The following is a 24,329-nucleotide window of genomic DNA, read 5'->3' as shown; positions in this document are numbered from 1 at the left end:
TTTCTCTGAACTTGGAACTCACTGATTCGGCTACATTGGCTGGCCTGCAAGCCCCAGAGATTCTCTCCTTGTTCGCAATGCTAAGATGACATGTGATCTGGCTTCTTTGTCTAGGTGCTAGGGATATAACGCAAGTCCTCACACTTTGAGAGCAACTATTGAACCAACTGAATCATCTCCTCAGCCCTCCTCTGTCTCTTGGTCAAGCAAAAGTTATAGACTAATTGGCAAGATGAACTTAAGTGATAATTTACATCTGTTATGTTCATTAATGGGGATCAGGTCTGATTTAGTTCTCACATGGAGTTAGAAATGTTCCAGAGCAGCTTGTGATTGGTGGTTTAATGGAGAGATTTACACGTGGACTTTGAACACAACACTCATGCTTTCTCATATTTTTATAGACCAGTTTCTTATTTCTGGCACCCAAAGTTAGCTTAATGACAATGAAAGTCCTTAATGCCTTCTTTAGCTGAAAGGATGGGGGATGAGAAGTCAAGTGCCAATCAAATTAGAAAAAGAAAGAAGTGAAGCAGTTTGGGAAAGGCATTTAATAATTCATTAATTTATATTCTTCTTATAAAGAAAAACTGTAGATCACAAACCACTAAGAAATTATATGGTTCAAAAGACTTACCCTTCACTCTTTATAGCTTTATTGATTATTACCCAAGTTTCAATATGTTTCAAATAATTAAATACTGCAACTGGGACATTAAAATACAAACTAATTTACCAAAATAATTGTATTTTGAGTATTATGTACAATATTATACATTTTACATCACATAAGGGGCTTTTATACATAAAGATAAAATTTGATTTATGGTTACTGGTAATCCACAACACATTCGAACAGAACATTTTTATGCACACACACACATACACAATTGCTCAGCTGGGAAAATCAAAACCATATATGAGTGTGGTTATTAAAAACTAAAATTATATTCATACAATAATAGCAAAAAATGCAATTCATTTTTATTATTTTGAAAGTAGTATTTAAAAACCACACACAGATGAATTGTGGCCCAGTTCTACATGTTCAACAATATTGATGATCCAAACTAAAATATGTGCTCATTTCAGGGAAAAATTTCCACTTTGAATTTTCCCCTAAGGGATGTATTATTATTCAAAAGCCATTAAATGCCTTATATATAGGCAAAGGCAGGTCAATTCTGGGTAAATAGTAAAACCACTGAGGGTGGAGTTTCTATCATATTGCTATAGATATTTCACTATATAGTTCTGAGAAATAATCTTATTAAACGATAGCATTGCCTGTTTCCATATCAACAACTGTGATCCAAATGGTTACATAACAAGGCACAGAGCTTAAAGGAGAAACATATGTGGTAGAAACTGTATACCAATGATAATATAACAAAGAGACTTAAGATAAGAACTGATGGAGCCTGGGAGTTCACCCAGGAGGCACTAACACACATACCACATCAGTTTCTTAGTGTGTCAGGCCCTGTTTGGCCTCTGTAACAAAAGACTAAGTCCAAGATACCTTCATAGGAGTACTAATATTATTCAGCTTTCATACTTGCTTCCTCTCAAGCATGACTTCTGTGAATTTAAGCATTGCTAAATATTCTTCTATCTGACCTAAATGTCGTAAAATAATGTCTTTGCTCTGCTACAAATAAAGGCTTTCCAGTTGTACATCAACTGTGCAGATGGATCTCATTTCTAGACAAACTGGAGTAGTGACAGCCTATCAAAGCTGTACATAAGAACCTGCCAAAACAGATACTAGGCTACCAGTCATTCCCTTGATGTTTTCACACAGTGTTTTTCAGTATGCCTGGTTTCTAAATCCAATCCTGCCTTTTTATCCACTATAAATGGTAGACTACCTGGAAGGCAGAAGACAAAAAGTAATGATCTGAGCCATGCACAAAAGCCAAGCACTTTACAACATCACAGCATCTCTGAGGAATGAGATTCAGACCTGAAGGCATGTCTTATTGTTTGTCTTCCTGTCCATGTTTAACTTGACTATAAAAGAAGTTCTAAGCTAAGTTATCAAAATATATTCATATAAATGTATAGCATTTCTAATATAAAAGTTAAAAAAGTCTAAACCCTTACTTTTGTATATCATTAAATATTCTAGAGTTCAGTAGGTGGGATTTGTTTTAGAGCAGCTTGACAAAAAAAAAAGAAAAAATGGTTGGCTGAGCACAGTCTAGAAATGTGTCCAGCTACATTTCGGCTCTACGATGTGATTTCTCGGCAACAGCTGCCCCATCTTCTTCCTCCTCTTCCTCCTCCTCATAATGTTCCTCTCTTCCTTTGGGATGGGCATCATCTCGAGCTCCTTGTTCTTCGCCATCATTATTTTTATCATCAGCCTAAAAGATAAAAGAAAAAGAAGAGAGGATGGAGAGTTTGTGATTGATAATTCTCTCCCACAAAGGATGCAAAGTAATTCATTTTGGAGGAAGAGAAGTTGTGAAGAAAATGTTCTCAAGAACTACACCATTACATTATCTTACTTTTCCAGTTATCATAAGTTTTCTTAATTCTAGGTGGGCTTGCTAAATTTATCATTGCCTTAGAGGTGCAGGAAATGTACCGTTGGTCTCTATCTGTGTGCTTGTGTGTGATTTATATGTGTAAATGTGGCATTCCAGAGCAGTGTAGGCAAACACAAACACACACTCCTGCATACACACAAACATTGCACATCACACACATACGCATACATGTAGGCATACATACATACTCATGCACCTATTCAAAGAAACCAACATACGTTTTCACCATAGGTCTCTTCAGCATTATGCTCCAATTCCCTTTTCTTCTCTTCAGTCAAATCTTCCTGAACCTAAAACCCAATCACAAACACTGAGTGATGCTTTCCCATGTAAAAACACTTGTGACAAAATATTCCAGTTTCTAAGACATTCATTCAAAATTTCACATCTTTCCAAAAGATGAACTAAAATTTAAGTTGAAACATGATAAAATCAAAGTTTGTCCTGTCTAGTAGGTGCACAGAAGTGTGTTCTATACCTCTGGAGAAATAGTTGGTGGTTAATGGTCTTTGAAGAACAGGTGCCATTTTCTTCAGTGGTGTAGCACTGAGAAGGTGCACTTGCTCCTGTCAACTACCTCCCACTCCCACTTTGGCAAGAAAGTGTAAGTAGACTCAGTGGACCACTCCCAAATGGAAGATATGAACTTAGGAAGACTTGTTGGAAAGAAGCATCCCAGAGGAGAAGAGAGTGGATGTGGGAAGAGGATGGAAAAGGGTATGGAGAAGAAAATGGCTAAAATTCTTTATATAAATATATGCAACTGTGAAGAACAAAAATTTAAAAAATCAATGTGATTCTCAAGAAGGACCCCTGGATTCAATTTCTGGTTTGTTTGGATATGGGTGAACTCTACAAAGTCAATAGATAAAGAGATTCAGTTCTCTTTACAAACTGTTGTATTTCCACTTCCAAATAGGGAGAACTCCAGAATTCTACAAGGCTGATGGGAGAGAAGTTCTAGGAAGGCAAAACAGCCTGTCTTATTTGCTGTCACCAATAACCAGTATGCTTCAGGCAAGTCGGATTTTTAAATACTGAGTAATGAGGTAGATGAATAAATAAGTGCAAAATATCTCTTCTCTATAGGTACATTGTCTGTGTAAAATGAGGTAGAAAACTGATGTAACTAAGAATAAATTTATCTAGCTAAAATGTATAGAAAATATGACAAAATACTTTTAAATTCTTCATGAAATGTTCTATTACAAACAGTTCCCACATTCCTGTTTCTAATGTGCTAGCACATTTCTGTTTGAAATTGTTTTGTTTTGTGTACACTATTATCACTGTTTCATTGGTCGCAAGTATTTATCTCAAAATGTGAATCAAAGGAAGCATCCAAATATATTTACTAAATAACCTCTAATGATCACATCTTATAGAACTAGGTGATAACATAGTTTCCAACTTGTTAACTTCTGAAACCATATGTGTGCCAGAAGATGGAAGTCATTTGCATGTATTACAATGATTCTCAGAACCCCAGTTTGGGGTAAAGGATTGTGCTGGTATGAAGCCAGTCTCTTCTAGATTCATAGTGTATGTTTAAGTCCTCTTGAATGACACATGGCAGTAGAGATTTGGGGGAAGAAAAGCTGGAGGAGTGGCTGTTGCCACTGTGCAAAATGGGAGAGGTGCTATAATCAAGTAGAAGAAGAGCAGGCACTGCCTCAAAACATCCAAACAAGATGAGGGAAATGAGAATGGTTCAGCCTCCTGATGAGTTGTGGATAGATGCTAGCTTGTCTGTAGCCTGCAAGGATGCCTCTTCCAAGATATTCAGACCTGAGGGAAGGCTTCATGAGTCTACTCTAGTCATTCTGCTGTCGGCTGGACCTAGAGCCCCTAAACTGTATTCATTCCAAATAATTAGGTCTGAGGCATAGAATATCCTCTGTATTCACAATTGCTGGGAGGGTAATAAGGATACCCTGTCTCACTTTATGGCTTTATCAACCATCCATGACATCTCTTCTGCCATTAGTCATAGGATCTCACAGTGACATTCCACAAGATGTTGGGACGAGGGCAGTGGAACATATATTCCCGATTATATTCAGGGCTGACAAACGTAGCATTATTTATTAAATTGCTCAAATGTTCTGTTAATTTTGATAAACAAAGACAACTTTTATATAACTTTAATGAAGCAAGCATTACTTGTCTAAATGTGAGTTGGCTGGGAATAGAAGAAATGCTTAGAAACTGTACAGCACAGTGAGAAAAATCCCTAAATCAGAGGCTGGAAATCTTTTGTGTCAAGTGAAGACTAGTAACTGCTCAGGCTTCCTCAACCATTCTGTCTCTCACACAACACAACTCTACCAATGTAGAACAAAACTGCTGTACACTACATTCAAACAAATAGGCCTGGCTCTGTTCTTATAAAACCTTATTTGCAAAACAGACTGTGCTTATTGGAGTTTGCCACCTTTTAACATATACTGGGTGGATAGACAAATTGGAACCAAAGGCTTGTCTCTGAATATTTCTTTCAATATAAACAGTGAGGTCAAATTTGTTGTTTTGCTCCGGTTTCAGACAGGGTCTCACCTCAAACTCACAATCCTCTTGCATCAGCTCCTGGAGTGCTGTGATTAGAGACCTGTGTCAGCATACTAGGAAAATAGTTTTCATTATGAAAACCTTCAAGTGCACGCCAATAAAGAAAATCACAAAGACTCTTATAAGCATAAATCTCAACATGGCCAACTTGTATCATTTATGATATGCCTACCTTTTCGAATGAATTATTTGTATGTCTCTGTGTGCATTTGCATGAATGTGTGTGTGTGTGTGTGTGTGTGTGTGTGTGTGTGTGTGTGTGTGTGTGTGTGTGTGCAGGTGCACCAGAAATGGGAGGTCAGAAGTCAATGTCACGTGTTTTCTTTAGTCTTTCAACTTATCTTTTTAAACTCAGTCTTTCATTGATCCTGAAATTCATCAATTTGCTTACGCTGGCCAGTGAGCCCCAGGGACCCACCTATCTCTGTCTTTCCAGTGCTAGAATTACAAGTATGTGTTATCATGTTTGTTAGTTTTTTGGTTTTTTGTTTGTTTGTTTGTTTGGGTTTTTTTTTGGTTTTTTGAGATAGGGTTTTTCTGTGGCTTTGGAGGCTGTCCTGGAACTAGCTCTTGTAGACCAGGCTGGTCTCAAACTCAGAGAGATCCACCTGCCTCTGCCTCCTCTGTTTTAGTTTTGTTTTGAGATAAGGTCTTACACCACCACACAAGCTGATATGGAACTCACTAAGTGACCCAACCTGGTCCTTCTGTCCAACAGTCTTTTGAGTACAGAGACTACAACTGTCTCTCACCACACTTGGCTGCTAATTGTCATGAAAAATGTATGTACAGTCACTTTGTCCTAATCACAATCTAAACAAAGATAATGGATAACATGGACTTCCTTTCATCCTTTTTTCATAAAAAATTCTAGGTTCAGTTCTGTTTGGTATGCCTTCAACAACATCTGCAACCATCCCTCTAGGTCCTTATACTTCCTGTGAGTAAAGCTAACACAAAATATGATCAAATTCAGAATCAACGTAAGAGCCAAGGGCATTTCAGAAGCAGTGCTGAAACTTGCTATTTTCATCGCATCAGCATGCAACCAGTGTGTGTTTTTCCTAATAACAGTAAGGTGGTCCTTGGTCAGCGACATCAGATGTTGACAGCCCAGTCACTCCATACTCCATGGAAAGTCCTCTGACCTCTGTTCATGTAGTGACATCATTCATTGATGAATATGTCTACAGTCGATTGTTTGATTTGGAGGTTACAATATGGTGACTTTCTGGTTCTATCATTCTTTTTATATTAATTTCCACCAAGACCTCCTTCACATTAACTTTCAGTTCTTGATATTCTTAATAATATCAACCTTACACTGGCCCTGGGTAAGCTGTGTAACAATAAATAACAGATTGTGTGATTCTAAAAAAAAAAAACTTAACTGATCTCTTTAAAGCTCAATTCCTAATACATGAAATAAAAGTGCTGAATCAAAATCCATGACCCTTTGTGTTTATTGTGTTTGTTGGGGGAGGAGTGGTCTAAGAGCTGTCAGCCCTGTTAAGTATTTAGTGAGAAAATGTTGAGCAAATGGTTATAACCATTTCTGTAAGTTCAAGAGGTTACACTTTGCAAAGTCTATCTATAGCTTCTTTCCCTAGTACTAGTTATCTAAACAGAGGTTCCCAAAATAGCAGTATCTGCTGGCTCTGATTTCTAGGACCATTGAAAGATAAGATCCAAATACTAAATGGTAGTGTCTGTCTAGGGATTTGTATTTTTCATGAACTTCTCAAGGTGACTTTTGGTCACAGCAGAGACAAGACATTACATGTTTGGGTACAATGGGTGCTGGCTAAGAATGTCTGGCTAGGGAAATAAACTTTCTAAGAATGTTTCTCCCTTTTTCTACTGTAAAAATTTTAGCTTTTGACCCAATTTTCATTATAATTATAGTTGTGAACTGATGATTTAAATGGCTCTTTGATTAACCAAAAAAAAAAAAAGATATTCTGTAATATTCTAGCCATAGAGAAAATTGGTTGTAATATATCTAATATTAATTCACTCATCACATTTGAGACAAAAGTAACCAAAGCTCATCTTAAGCGCACTACTAAAGAAGAACAGATGATAATGTACTCCTGAGGTTTACAATATGCTTAAGCGATAGCCCCAGGTCAAAAGTTCACCTTTGATCATTTCCATCTTCCACAGCAGTCTGCCTTAATATCCTGCTAAAGCTGGCACCATGCTTTATCAAACACATCTCAACACCGCTATTTCTCATTTGCAGCCCTGCAAACTGTGCTTTAGAAATTGCAGAAAAGAATCTTACCAAATGGGGCAAACCTTGCTTAGGGGTTAAACAAAGCAAAGCAGGTCCCTGCAGCTGAAGTTGGTGTTGACTAGCAGCCGTCCTGTGCTAGCAGATGTCGGAACACTTTTCTTCTACATATGAGAGAAACTGTGCACCTAGCTGGGAACTGGAAGCTTCCCCTTAAGAGGCCGAGCATGGGAGGGTGCAGAGATGGTGGCATGAGAGATAGTCAAAGGCCTTCAACAGCATGAGTTGCAATGGCTGATCTGCAAGGTTTAAAAGAATCTGTGCCCATTCAAAAGGCCTCCCCTCCTCCCTCCCTAGCAGGACCTTATGTCCCTGGATGGCTTCAAACTTGCTGTGAAGCTGAAAGCAACCCTGAACTTCTGAGCTTCCTACCGCCACTCACTTCCAAAGTGCTGGGATTTTAGGTGTGCACCACCACAGCCAGTGCTTGTGTTGTCTGAGACATGTTGGGGACACCGAAACCACACCTGCTACAGGCTGGGCTGGCTACAGGTATGCCTGACCACGCCTAAAAGGGCGTGGTCAGGGTGACATAGGGAAGGTTGAAGAGTGAGGGGTACACATGTGGAAGCCCCTACTTCCTTTTCATCATTGACTTGCTCCATGCCCTTCTGGCTGGTTAGGTTGCTCTGTAAGTAAGGCATCTCCCTAATAAATACCCTTATATTTTTACCTGACTCCATATTGGTAATTCTCTCATTAGAGAAGGAACCTTCCTGCATGGTGGGCAAGAACTCTATCAGCTGAGCCATACCCCCGGTGCTGGGAAAGTTTCTTGACATGTTGATTCTCAGGTCACATCTGCTATCAGGTGTGTGCCCCTCTGTCTACAGAAGGTGGGCAGGTACCCTTTTACTTCTCTCTCTTGAAGGTTCTTATTAATCTGCTTTTTGGTTGTACTAGAGACACTGAAATATCCATGTTTTTCATGCCATCATTTAATCTGTTTTAACATTTAACTACTTTAAAATACATAAACCGTTTTAGGTATGTCATAATATGTCTCTTCACTGAAAAACAGATAAAACATGTGGAATGATAGCAATATAAGAGAAATATTTTTAAAAGTATTTTCACTCTAGAAGTCATAAACAAATAAAGAAGGAGTGCTGGTCAGCAATCATGTTTATGTCTTAGAAAGATAACCTGGCTGCTGGGATAAATGAAGGTGGTGGAAAGCTGGGGCCACAGAGTAGTCACTGAAGTGTTTGCCGGGTAAGCAACTGGACCCCAACTCAATCCTCAGAGCCTATGTGGCATACATATAACCCCAGCTCTGGTGAGGCAGGGACAGGCAGATTGCTGGGGTTGTCTGGCTAGCCAGCCTGCCTACTTAGTGACTGCCAGGTCAAATGACAGATCTTATTAAAAAAACGATAACATCAACAACAAACAAAGGAGGATGTCACATGAGGGATGACATCTGAGGTTGCCCTCTGGCCACTACACTCATGTGCACGCACATGAATGTGGACCCTCATCACATATGTGTACCCACACATTGGAACATACACATGTACACATATACACAATACACTTTCTCTTTTCCCCTCTTCCCTCTCTTTCCCCTTTCCCTCCCCCCTCCTTGCTTTGTCTCTGAAAGAAGGCAAAGAAGGTAAGGAGAGTATAGACTTCCTCTACTCAGGCTGATGTTTGCTCCCCAAGCTCAAGGTGGTAAATGTGACGACTGCAGCTCTGACAGGAGTAATACCAATGATGACTACTACAGTAATATACTAATCTCAGCACATCTGAGTTTTGCCTGGAAGGAAAGGAAACTGGGTGCTATTACAAGTCTACAACCCAGCTGTTGTAGAACAGCTGGAATACTCAAGCAAAGAAGAGATGAGCAGGATGAAGCCACCTGGAATTTCATTGTTTTTATAGTGTGTCCATGAATGCTGCCCTCCCCATACACACACACTAAATGCCATACATCCATGCTTCCACTTCACCGCTCGTTTTCCTGCAGGTTGCTCAGCACCTCATCTCTGTCATTAGTATTTGAAAGAAATGTGGCATCTGCTCTTCTCCCCATCTCTACAGAAGGCCTTGGAATAAATGGAAAGAACGGGTCAAATTCAACATAGCCTGTACAAGGGATGCTGAGTGGACAGGGAGGCAGTTAATCCTGGAAAGAAAAGCTTTGTAAATGACAGGCGTGTGTAAGAGAGAGAGAGGGGGTGGAGACAGAGAGAGAGAGAGAAAGAGAGAGAGAGAGTCAGTCCAGAGCCAATGCAACAGGGGGTTAGAAAGTATAGACATTGACGTTGTTATATGGCCTCCAGACAGTGCTAGCAGCCTAGCAGAGCCAGGGAGAGGAACACTGGAACAAAGGAGGGAAGGACTGCCGCTCCATGCAGGCTGCAGTGGAATAGCTCAAGCCTCTGCCTTGTTCCCTCTCACATCTCAGGCTTTCTCTCCTTCCTGTAACTGATCATCCTACAGAGCAGAGAAGGAATCAGCAAACACTGATTAAACTTTTATGTTTACCCTGCTGAATTTTTAAAAGGAAGCCAAGGTGAACCCTTTGTCTCTTAATCCCTCAGAACTTCCCCTTATCTGACTTAAGGAAACAAAGGACTATTGGTCTAGACATCCTGTTACTAGAGGAGTCCTGATGAATAGCTTTCTCCTGCAAATGTCTTAATATTCAAGGTTGCTACTTTCTCCAATGCTCTTTCCAAAAAGACAATCCCTGGGACTTCATGAAGATGAACAGCACGAGGGGAAACACAGGAGAAGGCAAAGATGAAGACTGTTACAGAGAACTGGGCTGCGGTCATAAAGGGCAACGTGATTTTCTCTTTTTCTTGGGATAAGCACATATATTAGCAATGCCTCTAAAAAAGCTGACAGAGGCAAGCAAGAATGAGGCAGTGATTCATGAAGGCAGCTGAGGATACGAGTGCAGAAAACAAACTCTCTGAGCTTGCTTTCTTCCTAGGGGGCTATCTACTATCTCACTTGCCATTTATGCCGCTTGCCACTTCCACCCAGGGACAAAGCCTTCTGTTTGCAAGACATTGGTTATGAAGTGGCTCTAACCAGTGCTTTAACTTGGGAAGTACTGACTTGTTGAGAGAGAGAGAGAGAGAGAGAGAGAGAGAGAGAGAGAGAGAGAGAGAGAAGAAGGGAGGGAGGGAAGGAGGGAGGAAGGGAGAGGGAGGGAGGGATAGAGGGAGAGAGTAAATGTGGGTTTGGACCTGATGCAAACCATACATCCTGTGGTAGTTTGAATGAAAATAACCCCCACAGGCTCATAGGTAGTATCATTATTTGAAAGGATTAGGACTTGTAGCCTTGTTGGAGTAGGTGTGGCCTTACTTGAGGAAGTGTGTCACTGGGGGTGGGCTTTGAGGTTTCAGAAGCTCAAGGGAGGCCCAGTGGCTCACTCGGTTCCAGCTACTTGCCCATCTGGATGTAGGACTCTCAGCGGCCTCTTTAGGACTATGCCTGTCTGTGTGCTGTCATGCTTCCCACTGTGACAATAACAGACTAAACCTCTGAACTGTAAGGCAGCCTGCATGAAATGTTTTCCTTTATAAGAGTTGCTGTGGTCATGGCATCCCTTCACAGCAATAAAACCCTAAGACACTTCCACATACAGTTCACTAAAGAGACACACACTGCATCCACAAGCTGATTAATCAGGGAATAAGATACTGGAGAGGGTTTTATAGAAGACTCATTAGTGTCAATATGCCAGAAATCTACAATGGAAAGCAAATTAAAATTTAATACTAAGAAATTCCATCAAAATGCACTTTAATTCAAATGAATTTCAACCATTTCCATATTTTCCCTCCTCCTTTCTTTCTCTTTTCTTTTCTCTTTTGGTGGAGGGGCTGTGCTAGAGACTGAACTCAAGGCCTGTCACTTGCCAGGTGAGCCAGCCTCATTATTAAGGGAAGAGGTCAGAAGGAAAGATTGGGGAATCTCTAGAAATACTTGGAGTGCATTAAGTGGGTCTCAGTTTACTCTGTGGGGTCTCCCTGAGACAGCATGGGGATGAGTCCTCAGAGAAAGGTACAGGGGTCAGGATTTGCAGAGATTCGTTCTTCTCTCTTTAATGCAAGAAAATGCATGCATGGATACTCTCAAAAAGATCCCATGAATCTGCCAGAGGTCTTGTGGATTACAAATTTCTAGTCATTTAAAATTAGCCTGGTTTGTTATCTTCTAAGTGCTTCAGTTGCTGTAATCCACTTCTTCTTCAAGCTCCCACCCCTTTCTCATGTGACTTAAGTCTGAATGTCAAAGTCAACAGAGTTGAGACTTGTTTGACAGTAATGTACTCTGTGTGCCCGATTCCATGCACCCCATCTTATACCTCCTCCTCTCCTTCTTCCTGGTACTGTTCATCAACATTATCCTCCTGCTGGTCTGGATTCCCTGCCATCTGTTGAAAAAAAGGAGAGGCTCATGTTACTGTACTATGGAAAAGCATCTCACAAGATGCTGGGTCAGAGAATGAGTACACCATGATGAAAAGCATCCTTGCAAATGCATCAGTAGCCAGAAAATGCTGAAGGTTCATTTCTCCAAAGAAGTGTGTGTTACCCCTTACCTCACTCTTGGAGTACAGGCATATCATCTTACTCTAGTGTCCAAAACCCATATCATCTTACTCCAGTGTCCAAAACCCGATGATGTGCCGACGGGGCAAATTGTCTCTCAACCCACACAAGCACTTGCTGTTCCCATAAACGAGGCATTGACTAAAATGCTCAGGCCGAACCCCCTCTTCATCACAGGCATCATCTTACCACCAAGTGCTCATCAATTTCTGCATTCTCTTGCTTCGCTTCACCTTGTTTTTGCTCTTCACTTTCCTCGGGCAAATTTTCTTCTCTCACTTGCTCAGCTTCCTCAAATTCATCTTCCCCTTGATTGTTGGGGTCATCTGCTGGGTTTATGTCCTCCACAGCTGCCCTCTGGAAAATGTTCATGAAAAGCAACCACTGCTTCAAAACTGAGGCTCAAGTTTAATTTCATTGGAAAGGTCACACACTGGCAGAAAATGAAATTGTCCTTCGCTGGACTGTTCAAATCAAATTGTCCCTGAGACTTGCAGAGTATTAAACATCTCAGTGTCCAAGATGGAGCTCATCTTGCTTTTTCAGTAGGAGGAATTAGATCAATTGAGGAGGTGCAAATAGGACTTCATTTGTACAAGTGATTCCCCAACACTCTACTAGGAGTGTAAGGCTCCACGACACAGACAACAGTGCTCCCAAAAGTCACAGAGTGAAGTGGAATCAAAATAGATCAATAATAATCAAGATGGGAGAGTTAGGGGGCAATAACTCCTTTTACCGCTACATTAACTTTCACAAAAACTTCCTTCTGAGAGAAATTTGTGGGCGTGGAGTGTGTGTACAATTGTGTGCGCATGTGCACCTATCTGTATCTGCCCAGGAGTGCACATGAGTGTGGAGACCAGAGGTTAATTTCAGGTGTCACTCCTCAGGAGCAGTTCACATTCCATTTTTAGATGTTTTACAGTGAGACATGGGGCCATTCACTAAACTAGACTGGCTTGGAATGGAGCCCTGGGTATGCAGTTTCAGCTCTCCAGCCCTGGTATTATAAGGTGTGCCAACACATCTGACTTTCTATGTGGATGCTGGAGGTGAAGCAGCCAGCACTTTACTTACTGAGGTACCTCTGCAGCCCCCTGCAAGAAAATTTTAACATGTAAATAGGTAACATAGCCAATGGGAAAGGAAGATCCATACAGGAAGGACTACAGAGGAAGACCTAACAAAGACAGGAAAGAGAAAGAACTTGACAGTAAACAGTCTATTTGTAGCATGCCAAGTGTCTTTATCAACTGGGGCTACCACGAAGCAGAATAATATTGCTTTAGAAAGGGATAGGAGAAATCAGACAATGCACCATCAAAGGTGTTTCCATGGCAGTTCTGAGTAATTATGTCCCCCAAATGCCTTTCCAATGAATTGACATAGTAATTACTTCAGTTATCCATTTAAGCCCCTAGCACACCTGTTAAATGACATCCATCCTCACAATGATCCTAAGATGGGCATCCCCCTTTCTTCTGTAAGTCACGGGACACTTACTGAAGTGGGAATTACTCTCCATAAGACCCTGAAGCCACAGAGTGGGACTCAGTCTGTCAGCGTTGTGCAGACAAGGGGCTCTTCCGTCTGTTCACTGGGCTACTTGAGCATGGTCAAGAGCTCCCTGCAGGGGCAGATGGTTTATTACCGCACAGCCCTGGCAGGAAGCGTCAAGTGCAAATGACACGGCTCTCAACAGAAATGAGAAGTCATCACCTTCAAACCCAAGTCCAATTACTTTGCAATCTCTTGCCTTATAGGCTTTCTTGTATGAATTATTGGTCATTTGCATGAGGGATAAAGAAGAAACTGTAACCTATTCCCCCACAGAAAAACACAAAGTACCTTTCTTACAAAAAGAACTTTATAAAAATTCAAATTTTAGTTGTAACTCCAACCAAACAACAGTTGAGGGGGTTACAGGGAAAAACGTTACATCACATAAAATAACGAATGCAAAATGGGACAAGAAGTAACTCATGTCTAGTTAAAAGAAGACATGTTAAAAGGCCTATCTCTTCCAGTGCATTGTCTAGAACAAACAAAAAAATGTCAGGAGAGTAAAGGATCAGATCCCATCATCCAGGGATCCACAGGAGATCCTAAATGTAAGTGTCTGTCATAGCTACCCCTTCCTCATGGCAGCCTTGCTCTCCTCTTACGCACTGGCAGGCTTTTGTGCTCTGGCTTTCTTACACTCAAGGGATATTGTCTCACTCCCTCATGGGTTCCTGCTTCAATTACTGGAAAAAGTTCAGAGCTAGGTTTCCAGCTGCATATTTTCCTGAATGCTATTGCAGAAGAGGGGAAGAGAAAGTATTGTGCCCCACCTTAGTGTAAGGCAAGTAGAAAAGCCATCTGCATCAAAGGGCTCCAAGCAATGACCAGAAAGACTTCAGCAGTGATAATCACGAAGGCCCTGGCTCTTGCTTCCAGTTCTCAGACTCAATTTAGAAAAATTCCTTAAAACATCAGGGTTTGAATGTCACCCCAATGTATTGATTTATTAGCTGTGTGTGTGTGTGTGTGTGTGTGTGCGAGCATGTATATAAAATAAGATAGCGACTGTAGACTGCAAATATTATCTACACAAAACACAAGATTGGAATCACTCCACAATTGCTTGCATTGCTCTTTATTAGGGCTAAGGACCTGGACTGTACAAGATGAAAGGTGAGGAGGGTCTCATTTTCAGTCAACCCAAACCCTAACCAGGCATCTACATAATTGCCTTCTTCAATTATGTATAATATATTGGCACCTGACTACCTCTTTCCAAATCTGAAGCCATACATCTTTATTCATTGTTATTAAAATGGCCACTGGACAGATGGGTAGGAACTGGGTCACTGGAGACATCCCAACAGACCACACAACATCCTCAGCAAACGTGAAGTCCTTTTTTTGGTCCTCTTTCTGATGTCTACACTGACTTGCACCCTCCTCTCAGTCTTTAAGAGTCACTGTATTTTTCAATGCCTTTCACTTTTGCTCTTCTAGGTTTAAGTTAAACAAACTAAAAGGTGGCAAAGTGATTTTTTTTAAATCTCCAGAGCAACCTCCAGACCATCTCTTCACATCCCCACTGCAGGAAGCACAGCTTGGAGAAATCTGAATTGTTAAGCATGCAGGCCTGCTTCCTTCAATGGAAGGAAGACTGACACCTGTTCCCTTGGAATGCTGGAGTGAAAGTGGTCAAGCCACCTGGTGATCCTTTGCTATTCCTTTAGCAGCCAGCCTTCAACTGAGTTTCCCCCAAATCTCCAGAATTCTTTGGACCTAATCCTGGGTTTAGCCTCTCTAGAGGCTAAAACAAAGTTTTCCTCTCTAGATCCTAGCCTTGAGCCCTGTTTGCCAGTCAATAGGACTCATTCTTATGATCAAGGTCTCAGTTACTTTGCTATAGTGGTGTATTTTGCAAGGGAATTTCTATGTAGCCATACCTGAAGCTCCGTTATAAGAACTGTCACATGGAGACTTTCGCACCATAGTTCTACGGTGTTTAAATGTGTAAGACAATTAAAACACGGAACACGGATCAGACTCTGGATGTTTTTCAACAGTCTGACTGACCAAGTCCGGCCGTACTGAATTTTCATTCTCACCTCTTTGCGGTTCATGTCCCTGCTGTCTGTGATCCTGCAGGGACCCCTGCATCACCCTATCTCATGGTTGGCAGTTAAACACTTCCGTTTTGATCCTACACAGTTATGTAAGAGGTCCTTCTCTGGCTGATGAGAAACACATCTGGAGCTAGAGCCTGAGCCAGACACATGTTCACATTTTCTTCCTGCCTGCCTTGTGACTTACTAATTCTTGGGATCAGCGGAGGAAACTTACATCTGCCTCAGCTTCTGTGTCAGCTTCTTGGTGTCCTGGTTCATGACTTTCTGCTCTGTTGCCCGGGTCTCCTTCAGCTTCATCTTGGTGTTGGTTATCTCTTTCATAGGCTAACAAGGCAAAGAAACTATAATCAGCCCAGAGTGGATCAGGCAGGATTTTTCTCTCAAACAGCAGCCTGCAGTGGCTTCCCATTACCACTCTATCTCACCTCTTTCTTTGGTAGTGGCACGTCTCTCTTTTGTTTTTTGAGCAGTTTAGTCCTTTTTTTTTTTTTTTACAGGCTGCATGCCAAATGGATGGGTGAATGTACCATTCTACCCTTCTCAAGGGATATTTATAGCAGAGGCAGGTGTTTCCCCACCAGACATGAAAACAAAAATCACAATTTTCATAATAAAAGAAGTTATACATGATTAAATTTTTGTGGTTACTGTCAGAAAAAGAGTTTTCCAAAAGTGTAAATCACTTCAAAAGTAAGACATAAGAGGGAAGGTTAAGGATGTAGTTATTTAGTCTGGACACACAAAAGAACCAGTGAGCCTGCTGGCAAGCTGCAAAGGTGCAGGGGGACTTATTAAACAAGAGGGGAGCAAATAGCCTTTAGTCTTATGAATAACAAATGGAAGAAGTTAAAGTGACCCACGGGGAACGTAAAGGCAACAATTTCTTGACTCTTGGGGTTATAAAGTAGCACAATAGGCTGCTGATTGAGTGCATGTCTGAGCTTTTCATTAGACACTTTCTAGAAAAAAATAAAACACTTGTAAGAGTCAGTGGTACCAAGCCGAGTTAACTTCAGCTCCGTCTCCACAGGAAGCAGAATTTGACAAATTTCATACTAGAGGTTTGCCATAAATACAAGCAAGGGCACAGTATTTCCAAGCTAAGTAGAAAACAGAGAAATTTCCTAAAGAATCTCAATCCTATGATGTTTGTCAGAAACAACTATTAAGTAAACAATGAGATTCAACAGAGGGGAGAGTTTTTCAAGAAAAAGCCACATTCTCCACCAGTTTGCAGAAGTGCTAAATATTGTTGTTACCAGGACTCGGCCCACATGTAACAACAACATAAGTGTGAATCCCAGCTACTCTCTGCATTTACTCAGGTGTGCACTCTGCCTGTTGATGCTCCATACCGTGTGATGTGACCAAATCACCTGACTGAGGGGTCACCATCTAAGGAGTCTTACCTCCTCCCTCTTCTTCATGGATTCCCTGGTCCTCAGCTCCCTGCACAATGCCATTCTCTACAGCATTGTAATTAACTTGCTGCCTGCAGGGGACATAAATTCAGAAGTAAAATTATCAGGCAAAGCTTGAAACAGGTCATTTATCTTTCAAGACGGGAATAAATAAGGATTTTCAACTTTAAACATAAGCCATAACTTGTTTCTGAGGTTTCGAAACACAATAAAATCTAACAGTGACAGCAGATATGCTTTCAAAGCACACCTATAAGAGGGAAAATAAACATCATTCCATGACAAAATAAAGTTAGAACTAAGTCTGCTAGTCTATTCTGAGGTCTATTATGTTTGCTTATTATTTCATGGTGTGTGTGTGTGTGTGTGTGTGTGTGTGTGTGTGTGTGTGTGTGTGTGTGTGTTTCATGAGAGGTGCACCAACATGCTACACCACATGCCAAGTGGTCAGAAGAAAACCTTGCATATTGTCCTTGACATCAACCTTGTTTGAAACAAAATCCCCTTTTTGTTGTTTGCCTCTACATACTCCAGGCTTTTGGGCTACAAGCCTCCAGAGAATCCAGAGAATCTCCTGTCTCCATCTCCCATCTTGATGTACCAGCCCTGGGATTATAGGTTGTGCGCCACTGTACTTAGATTTGCATAGATTCTGGGGATTTTAACTTAGGCCCTAATGTTTGTATGGCAAGCCCTTTATCAACAAGCCACCTTCTCAGTCCATAACTATCACATTTAGGAAGAAAAAAAAAATTATGGTGAATTAAGTCTCTAGCATTTAATTCCCCAGTTGTTTTCTACTTTATCTATGCCAGCACTATGAGCGGCGTGCCCTGATTTGACAGCAGAAGAAGGACTGTCTACACCCAAGGGAAGGGGCAGGCTACCGTAGCTGCTCTGGGTGCTGCTGGACTTCCTCATGCCCTGCTTGCTTCTGTTGAGCCATCTCTCTGGCCAGGAGCTGTTGCTGCTGCTGTTGCCGTAGCAAGTGTCCGTGTAACCTCTGTTGGTGCAAAGCTTCCTGGTGTTCTCTGAGCCTCTGGGCTTCCTCATCCCTCCTCGCTGCCAGCCTCTGCTGGTCTAGCTGCTCCTCATATGGGGATCGGAATTTCGTGACTGCCTTGGTGTAATGGTCCACCTGGAATAAAAGGAGTTGATACTGAACCAGAGGAGTTGGACCCTCTGGGAATAACCTTCATTTCCTTGTCAGGACAAGCTCAGGAGGAAGGATGAGCTTCTTAACACTTCACTGCAGGGAAACTCCAATTACACATAACATCCAGTATGTCACAATCTCCATCTTTCTCTGAATGGCCTTGGCCTTCTGATAGCAGACCTGACAGCTGGAAGGCCATCTTTCTGTGAGTTCCAGCTCAAATGGAATACAGCACAACAGAAGAAATCAGTTCCACCCTTAATTGAATGTAGGCTCTTATGTTCTAAATCTTGCACTTCATAACCCCACACTAATTGCACAACTTGTGAGGCTAATGCTTTGTCTAGGAATAGTTGAAGACCCAAGGATGCTAATTAACTCCAACAATGGATATGTCAGTCTCAGGCTAAACAAAGTGTCAAATCTCAGCTTATACTGGGGAAGCAAGAGAGAGAGAGAGAGAGAGAGAGAGAGAGAGAGAGAGAGAGAGAGAGAGAGAGAGAGAGAGAATAAAAATGTGTCTGTTTGTTTGTGCTGTTCAGGTGAGAGTGTGGATGGAACCCAGAGGAGAAACTAAGTTGTCATTCCTTAGATGCCACCTTGTGGATGCTTGTTTTGTTTTTGTTTAAGACAGGGTCTCCCATTGGTCTGGGACTTGCTGAGTTAAGGGAGGGCATGTGAGCCCCAGGGTTCTGCCAATCTCTGCCACCCCAGAACTAGGATTGAATTACAACTTGTTTTGTATCTGGGTTCTTGGACATTGAACCTGGGACCTCAAGCTTGCAAGGTGGGCACTTCACTGATTGAGCTATCAGGCCAGCCTCAGAGAAGAGATTTTATTTAAATAAACTATGCATGAATGCAGAGATAATACATTCCAATTAGAGGAAAACCAAACAGCAGTTCTTAAAATTCTGCTCCCCAATGAGTTAAATATCTTCCTTCCATTACCTCCCCAATTAAAATACACATGTTTAAATATCAGTCAAAGGAGGAGGGCAGAATTGAGGGCCAAAAGCCTAAGCAGAGGAGGGTAGTGTCATTTGGATATAAAGTTTGCAAGGATGTGAGGGGCAACAGGAGAGGTCTTCACACCTACTAAGGGTGAAGTTTCAGACAGCTTTAAATCTCTGAAAATAGGAAGACAAACAGAGACAGAGTTACAAAGAAATCATCAGAATCCATGTGCATTATCATTGGGTATGAGTTTGGAGGCAGTGAAGAAAAGTCCCTGGCTTCACTCAGTGTTGGCTGGCACTAAGTTCCTCTACAGACACTGGCGGCTTTTGCTTGTTTTGAAGGTAGGGATGGGTCTCAGATGTCACGGATGAGCTGAGGAGGCAGTATCTGAGGGGCAGGCTACCGTAGCTGCTCTGGGTGCTGCTGGACTTCCTCATGCCCTGCTTGCTTCTGACTGGCTAAAGACACTCACTCAAGGGCATGTGTACACCTGGTAAGGTAGCGGGAGCTTTTGATTCATCTTTGAGAGAAATTGGGCAAAAGCTAGCCCTGTAACTGGAAGTGAATGACCAGAAGAAGTAGGACTCTGTCACAGAAAATCAGACATATTTCCACATTAAGATACTCCAGGTGTGACTTGGTCGTCTTCTGGGAAGGCTCCCAGTTAGGAGCTCACCTGCTGCTCTGTCGGAGATATGAGGACAAGTCTCTTATCCAACACTGACAATGGGGTAATATAGGTCTACAATCAGCCATTGCTCTGATCACCAACCACCTTTCTGAGCTATACTGTGCCATTAGTCTGACAACAGAAAATTTCAATCCAATAAAAGAACATTCAGTGAAATATTTCAAAAACATTTGTAGAGACTGTGATTCATAAGAGGGTTTCTATCCCTTTATTGTGTGTGTGTGTGTGTGTGTGTGTGTGTGTGTGTGTGTGTGTATACCCCAAGTGTCCTTTAAGTGCTGCTCACCTTAAATACGATCTCTCTCTGCAACCTGGACTTTCTAGTCAGGCTAGGGAGGATGGCTAGTGAGTCCCAGGGACGCATCTGTCTGCTTCTCTAGTGTAGGACTACAAGACTACATCCAGCTTTTTACACAGACTTTGGGGATAGAACTAAGGTCCTCATGCTTGCAGGTAACTGACTGAACATGTCCACAGACTCATGTTTTCATCAGTATCTAAAGCCAAAGCCAGCTTCCCCATCAGAGAGAACTTGCAGTGAGTACCCATGCACCTCAGCTTGAGGGCGGCCATCCAGAAGGTGGGCTGCATCCTGTCCCTGCTGATTGCGCCACTCCCGATCCTGTTCCTCTGGTGATGGATCGTGTTCTTCCTCTAGATGCTCTGCCTGCCCCACCTGTTCCATTTCCTCCTCTTCCAGCGCCTTCCTGTGCTCCTCTTCCACCTGATGCTCCTCTGGCTCCCTGGGTTCCACTTGGTTCGGCTCTGCTGCCGCCTGAAATCCTGCTTCCTTCTGTACGGAAGAGAAAGTTTTCTCTTCTGTTCTTCTAGGCACTGCTTCCTGGTTCTGCCACACGTCGTTATGTAGAGAGACCTAAGATAGGCATGGCACAAAGAATGACACTTCGCTATTTCAAAAGTAGTGACATTATTGTTTTGTTACCACAGTTAAAGGGATACGGCATAAGCAAAATCCTAGAGTTCAGAAATGACAACCATGACTTTAAAAACATAGGTGTGATGGAGCTATTTAATTCTCCCTGTGTCATTTCATCCTAAGGCAGAACTAATCTAGGCAAAATTCTATTTGTGAGAATGGTAAGTTACCAGGAAAGTGAAGCCCACCAGCAACCATGTATCAAAAAAGCCCATTTCCTTCAAAAGCAGTCTACTCCAGCTTCCTTAGAACAGAAAGGAAATAAACAAGTAAAGCAATGAAAACCAGAAACATCTCGTTCATGGCTTATGAAAGTTTCTTCAAGGTCAACTTTCTTCTCAACAGACATTTGAAAAGGCTAAGATAAAAGATTAAAGATTCAGTTGAAGAAGGAATAAGTTGGTTTCTCATTAGCTCCATTAACTAGTAATTAGAGGGACTTGCATTACTAATAGATATCCATGTTAACTTAAAATAGTTTCAGCTAAACAAGACACAAAATAGTCTGTTACAATAGTTCAATTTGTACCAGTGTTTGTAAGTGTACAGATGCACAGCTGTTCCTGCTGGCAGAGCATGTGGAAGCTTGGAGTCAACCTCAGGTTGACCTGAGGAGCTATCCATCTTGTATGTTGAGACAGGGTCCCTCCTTAGGATTATCGGGCTCACAAAGTAGACTAGATTGTCTGGTCCATGAGCCCCACAGACCATCTTGTCTCTGCTCTAGTATTCAAAGCACAGGCGCCAATGTTTGGCTTTTTAAATGGGGGCCAGGCATTGAACTCAGGCATGTGGCAAGAATTTTGCTGAGTTATTTTTCCCAACCCCAATAAAATATTAATGTATCTTACTACATCTTCTGTAAACCAAAGTCTGTGTATTTATTTTACACTGTCAATACAGGAAACTAAACCAAGAAAAAATAACTACTTCAGAAAATGTCTTCGCTAAAAATCTGTTGAGTCATATCCATATTTTCCATAAGTTCCCAACTTTTCTTTGACCTACATTAATTAAGAAGATAAAAATACTGATAGGAAAATCTGTAGTGCCTTTTCCCTCTTCTTCATCAAAAAATAAAAAAGTTACTTCCTTGGTCAGATTAATTTCTTATAATTAGACACCTAGGGGCCCACACCATGAGCAAAAGGAAATGGGAAGCCTGAGTCTGAAGCTAGCAGGGATATAATTATCACTCTTGAGAAATTCAAGTGTGTAAATCATGAAGTCTGGAGAAAAGCTCTTCCTTGAATATCTGGGAACATCTACAGGTGTACATTTTGACAGAGTCTTCTGGCAAGTTTGCCATAAAACTGCCTTGTAGAAAATATTCTCTCAGGGGCTCTAACTACTTTCAAACACCTGCCATCTGTCCCCATGAGGAATGTGAGGGCAGATAACTGCTATCTCCCACTCACAGTTGGAACAAAGCAAACTCTGAATCATCAGATGGAGACTCGGATGAGTTGGAAGTAAGACTAGCAGAGCACAGAGTTAAATGACAGGCATATGATCCCATCAAGCTGTCTTAAACTTTGGATTATAAATCCCCAAGAAAGAACTGATTGCAAAGACCTAGAGTCTGTTTGTGAAGGAATGCTCTCATGATGCTAAAAACATTCATAGGAGAACTCCATTGGTGTTGACTTCATTATAGCCATAAGATGGCCACTTGGAAACAAGATTGCTCAAACATTTACAGCAAGCACATCACAGCCTGCATGTGGAGGTCAGAGAACACCCCTCTGCCTCCCTCCATCTGAGACCTGTGAATTAAATTCAGGTCATTAATCCTGAGTGCCACTGAGCCACTTGGCTAGCCCATACAAATAATTTGGAAGAGTTAGTGCTACACAAAACCACACTAGTGATGGTCCACTTCTGAAACATACTCAAACAAATCTTCATTTTCACGAGGAACAAGTATAAAGTGGATCATGATCCGGTTACATGGGTAATTTTAATATGGTTTTGGCATACTCTATATAGACCCAGCAATGTAGCAAGTTCCATTTATTACCGTTAATAACAAAGTGGGCTGCCATTTACGCTATTCAAAACCTTTTCACATATTCAAAGAAAAGAAAAATCACCTCACCTTCAAATCTTCACATGCCAAAGCTCCTTTAATACATGTAAATTTACATAGATAAAGATAAAGCCAGAAAAGTCCTAGTAAATGCTACAGCTTTAATTATCAGTAATTTTTTTTTTCCTCAGACTAGCTGATTGGTTATTCAGGCCAAATCCCCAGGCCAAACCTCAAATGAACTGAATTGTGAAGTGGAGCTGTGGCTGAGAAGCCTGTTTAAACCTACTCCATTGGGGATACTTATGTATAAGGAATCTAGGAATATGCTTGATAAGAAAAGCCAGCTGTTCAGGGAGCATTTCTCCTCAGGACAGCTCCACAGGGAACGTCACCTACCAGGGACCCCCAGGTCACATGCCTCACCTCCCTTAGCTCTCCTGTTGGTTTCACTCTTATGTTGGAACCTTGTGGAATCCCACGAGGAAAGGTGACATTTCGATGTTCTTCTGTGTCAGGATTTCGAAAGCTCGGAATCCTGTTCAGAGTATCTTTCAGTTGTTTATATTCTGCAACTTGAGTCTGCATATAAATGGCACAGTTGAAAGAAAATTGCACAATGTGACAAGAAAAATGAGACAACATTCATAGATTAATCCATTAGATGAGCTTTTAAGTTCACTGGGGAACTAGAAAACCATGAAACCTAAGTTTGTTAGCAAAGTTGCAGGATGCCTTCATGCACTAGGTCTTCCTCTTTGGTTATGCTTGACCATTTCTGAGCACATGCAAATTAGAATCAGAATTAAGAGACTGAAAAATATCCAAGACATGTTAGTTTCCCAGGCTAGGTAAGTCAAAATAAGAACTTTGTCAATCATTCTATTATAAATATCACTAATAAAGGACAGCTATGTAATCAATGTTTTATTGTATCAGAAAATGACTTACATATTTATTCAAATTGAGATGCATTAATAGTACTCTTGAGTTATAACTTTCAATGGAATTTGTATGTATATATGTATGTACGTATATATGTGTGTATCTATCATCTATCTATCTATCTATTATCTATCTATCTATCTATCTATCTATCTATCTATCTATCTATCTATGTTTACCAACTTCTCCTCAGTTGATTTGTGTTCAAATCAGGTCCTTTACTTGCTACCATTTATACCATGCTCTGCAGTGGCAGAGAACAGGGAAATAGGGGGGAAATGAAGCTGGGTTTTTAGTCATCAATTCTGAATGTCTTTTGGCTTAAAGTGACAAAAGGCAGTGTGTGAGCCTAGGAGGAGTGTAGGACTGGAATGATCTGAAGCAGAAGCATCTATGTGCGTTTAATGTGGGAGGTACAGAAGTGTATGATTTTTTTTTAACAAGGAACTAGGAATTAATCCATAGAAAATAAGTCAATAACTTTAACAAAACTAGTTGATACAGGATATTCACATTTCATGGACACTATCACTCTTATCCTAAAACCAGAATTACTGCA

The 24,329-nt window shown here is 41.3% G+C and overlaps 1 protein-coding gene across 1 annotated transcript in view; it reads right to left on the bottom strand.

Annotated features, from left to right (window-relative positions):
- Positions 1-536: 536 nt before the first annotated feature.
- Positions 537-24,329, bottom strand: part of Golim4 (golgi integral membrane protein 4) — an 80,248-nt gene continuing 56,455 nt past the window's right edge. The window contains exons 8-16 of the mRNA XM_027391803.2: positions 23,252-23,407; positions 20,413-20,733; positions 17,940-18,190; positions 17,041-17,123; positions 15,846-15,955; positions 12,189-12,356; positions 11,753-11,821; positions 2,774-2,845; positions 537-2,369 (exon numbers count right to left, since the gene is read on the bottom strand). Of these exons, the coding sequence (XP_027247604.1) occupies positions 2,220-2,369; positions 2,774-2,845; positions 11,753-11,821; positions 12,189-12,356; positions 15,846-15,955; positions 17,041-17,123; positions 17,940-18,190; positions 20,413-20,733; positions 23,252-23,407 (1,380 nt within the window). The 3' untranslated portion in view covers positions 537-2,219. The remainder of the gene's footprint in view (positions 2,370-2,773; positions 2,846-11,752; positions 11,822-12,188; positions 12,357-15,845; positions 15,956-17,040; positions 17,124-17,939; positions 18,191-20,412; positions 20,734-23,251; positions 23,408-24,329) is intronic.

This window comes from Cricetulus griseus, assembly GCF_003668045.3.
Source record: "Cricetulus griseus strain 17A/GY chromosome 1 unlocalized genomic scaffold, alternate assembly CriGri-PICRH-1.0 chr1_0, whole genome shotgun sequence".
Taxonomy (NCBI): Eukaryota; Metazoa; Chordata; class Mammalia; order Rodentia; family Cricetidae; genus Cricetulus; species Cricetulus griseus.
This window is presented reverse-complemented; position numbering and strand designations above follow the sequence as displayed.